Source organism: Penaeus monodon, chromosome 24, assembly GCF_015228065.2.
Source record: "Penaeus monodon isolate SGIC_2016 chromosome 24, NSTDA_Pmon_1, whole genome shotgun sequence".
Classification (NCBI taxonomy): Eukaryota; Metazoa; Arthropoda; class Malacostraca; order Decapoda; family Penaeidae; genus Penaeus; species Penaeus monodon.
Window position 1 is genome coordinate 14107457 of NC_051409.1, and position 1953 is coordinate 14109409.

Sequence of the window (1953 nt, forward strand, 5' to 3'; positions counted from 1 at the left end):
GTCCAATTTAGATTACTGTTAATTTTACACTGCACATAGGAAGGCAATTTCCCATAATTCTGTAGAAGGAAAAATCTATGTAATTCACCCAGACTCTCCAAATACTGTGTGTGATTATCTTTACTTACACATTTATATATTCTTCATTAAAAAAGAGAGATTAGAAAATAAAAATAACAGTTTCTCATATCTGTTTTATTAGAACATAATATCCCCCATACAATATGTAGGATACACGACCCGAAGTGACGAAGACAAGACCGATCTAATCCTGCTATCTCATATTTTGGATGACATTTGAGGAATCAAATAGCAAATTCCGTGACAAGAGAAGAAAATGAAATGGATAAGTATTTGAGGAAAGCGGTCATATGAAACAAGGAGAGTTAGTTGGAAAAGAGATACGAAGAGCGGACGAATATCTAGAGATGGAAAATAGGAAAAGTGGTCAGAGGGAACCACATAAGTATAGCGGAAGTTGCCTAAGGAGAGTGTTAATGTACATAGGACACTATGTACGTCTGCGTCACCCAATTTCGTTTTGTAATCAGCATAAAAGCAGAAGGGAAGCACCATAATTATTACAGGATCTGTCTGAATTAGAGTACTGTTGTTGTTTTTGAAGGATTTCCTTATGATTTTTCTCTTTCTCTGATTTGTTATTGCTTGTTTTGGTAACTGGTTGTCAAACATCCGCATAAACACAAAAGATTTCGAGTTAAACTTCTTGCTGCATTACTAATGAAGTTTGATTCTGGTAATAAGCTTTCTTGGAAATGTAAAACCGCCGGTGACCTTTACTGCTGGAGTGAACATATTTATATATATTTCTAACTATCTTGGTTTCCGTTAGAACTCAACACCTGTGTCATTTCTCTCAGGTACACATATTAGCACATCGGATTGTAAAAACGCAGCACTCTGTGAAATGCATATAAGTAAATCAGACAGGTTGAAAGAACTTTTCCAAGGGCAACTGTTTAATATACAGAGAACCTTATTGGTTCTGTGGCATCGGTAAAGTGAATTAAGTTACATTAGAACTATGTTACTTTCTAACTATAATTGTTATATACAGTATAGTATAACTACTACAATATATGTATGGAATAGCCATATCTTTATGCATGTATGATACAGTGCCAACACAAATGCTTGAAAATGAAGCATGAATTCATGAAGGCCTCCTGAATTACCACAGGGTTAAAAGCACATGTCAAATTATAGTCTATACATTTTAAGATAACTTTAAGCTATCATATTTATCGAGAAGATTCACTGGCTAAAACCATGCAATGCAAAATCACATGAAATAAAACGCACGACCACATCCTCTCTTTGGCATATCTCAGCTTTCGACACAGTCATATTTGCCAGTGTTCCGCGACGAAAGCACAACACACGAGGCGACAATCAGCAGTAGCAAGACTGCAGCAATCAGCACGATGGCCCAGACTGGAATGACCAACACGGCTGGCACTGCCACCAAAAGCTCTGACCCTAGGATGTCAATATTGGAGACCATACTGCAAAAGATCATTCAATAACATTAAAAATATAGAAACTGCAGTTTTAATAATCAATATTATAATGCATCAAATATTATATAAATTAATTTCATCTTCCATATCATGTTAAATTAAAATATGCACCACATTTCATTCCATGATTGCTTAACTCATGACCGAAGTATCTGCTCACGTCTAACACAGCGATAAGGTCTACTGACAACAAACCTCGTTAATCCAGCATCGTCGATGGCTCGCAGCGCAAAATAATTTGGCTGGCGAAGGTCTAGATTTAGAGACACATTGGCTGTCACCTTTTCGCCAGCTTTGACAAGATCCGTCCTGGCAAGATTTCACAGTTCTTGGGCGTCATTAAACTCCTCTTCTAAATCAGATACGCTGGTGCTCACACGAACCATAACTTCGACTGAACGATAAATTTTAA

General features: G+C 36.7%; 1 protein-coding gene and 1 long non-coding RNA gene across 2 annotated transcripts in view; both read right to left on the minus strand.

The window, feature by feature from the left end:
- Nucleotides 1-180: 180 nt before the first annotated feature.
- LOC119588608 lies at nucleotides 181-1864 on the minus strand. The gene is made up of 2 exons (XR_005230122.1): nucleotides 1737-1864; nucleotides 181-1526 (listed from the first exon to the last, which is right to left on the minus strand). It is a non-coding gene; the product is annotated as an uncharacterized LOC119588608 (long non-coding RNA).
- Nucleotides 1862-1953, minus strand: part of LOC119588867 (calcium-activated chloride channel regulator 4-like) — a 5371-nt gene continuing 5279 nt past the window's right edge. Inside the window, exon 9 of the mRNA XM_037937504.1 lies at nucleotides 1862-1935. Within this exon, the coding sequence (XP_037793432.1) occupies nucleotides 1862-1935 (74 nt within the window). The remainder of the gene's footprint in view (nucleotides 1936-1953) is intronic.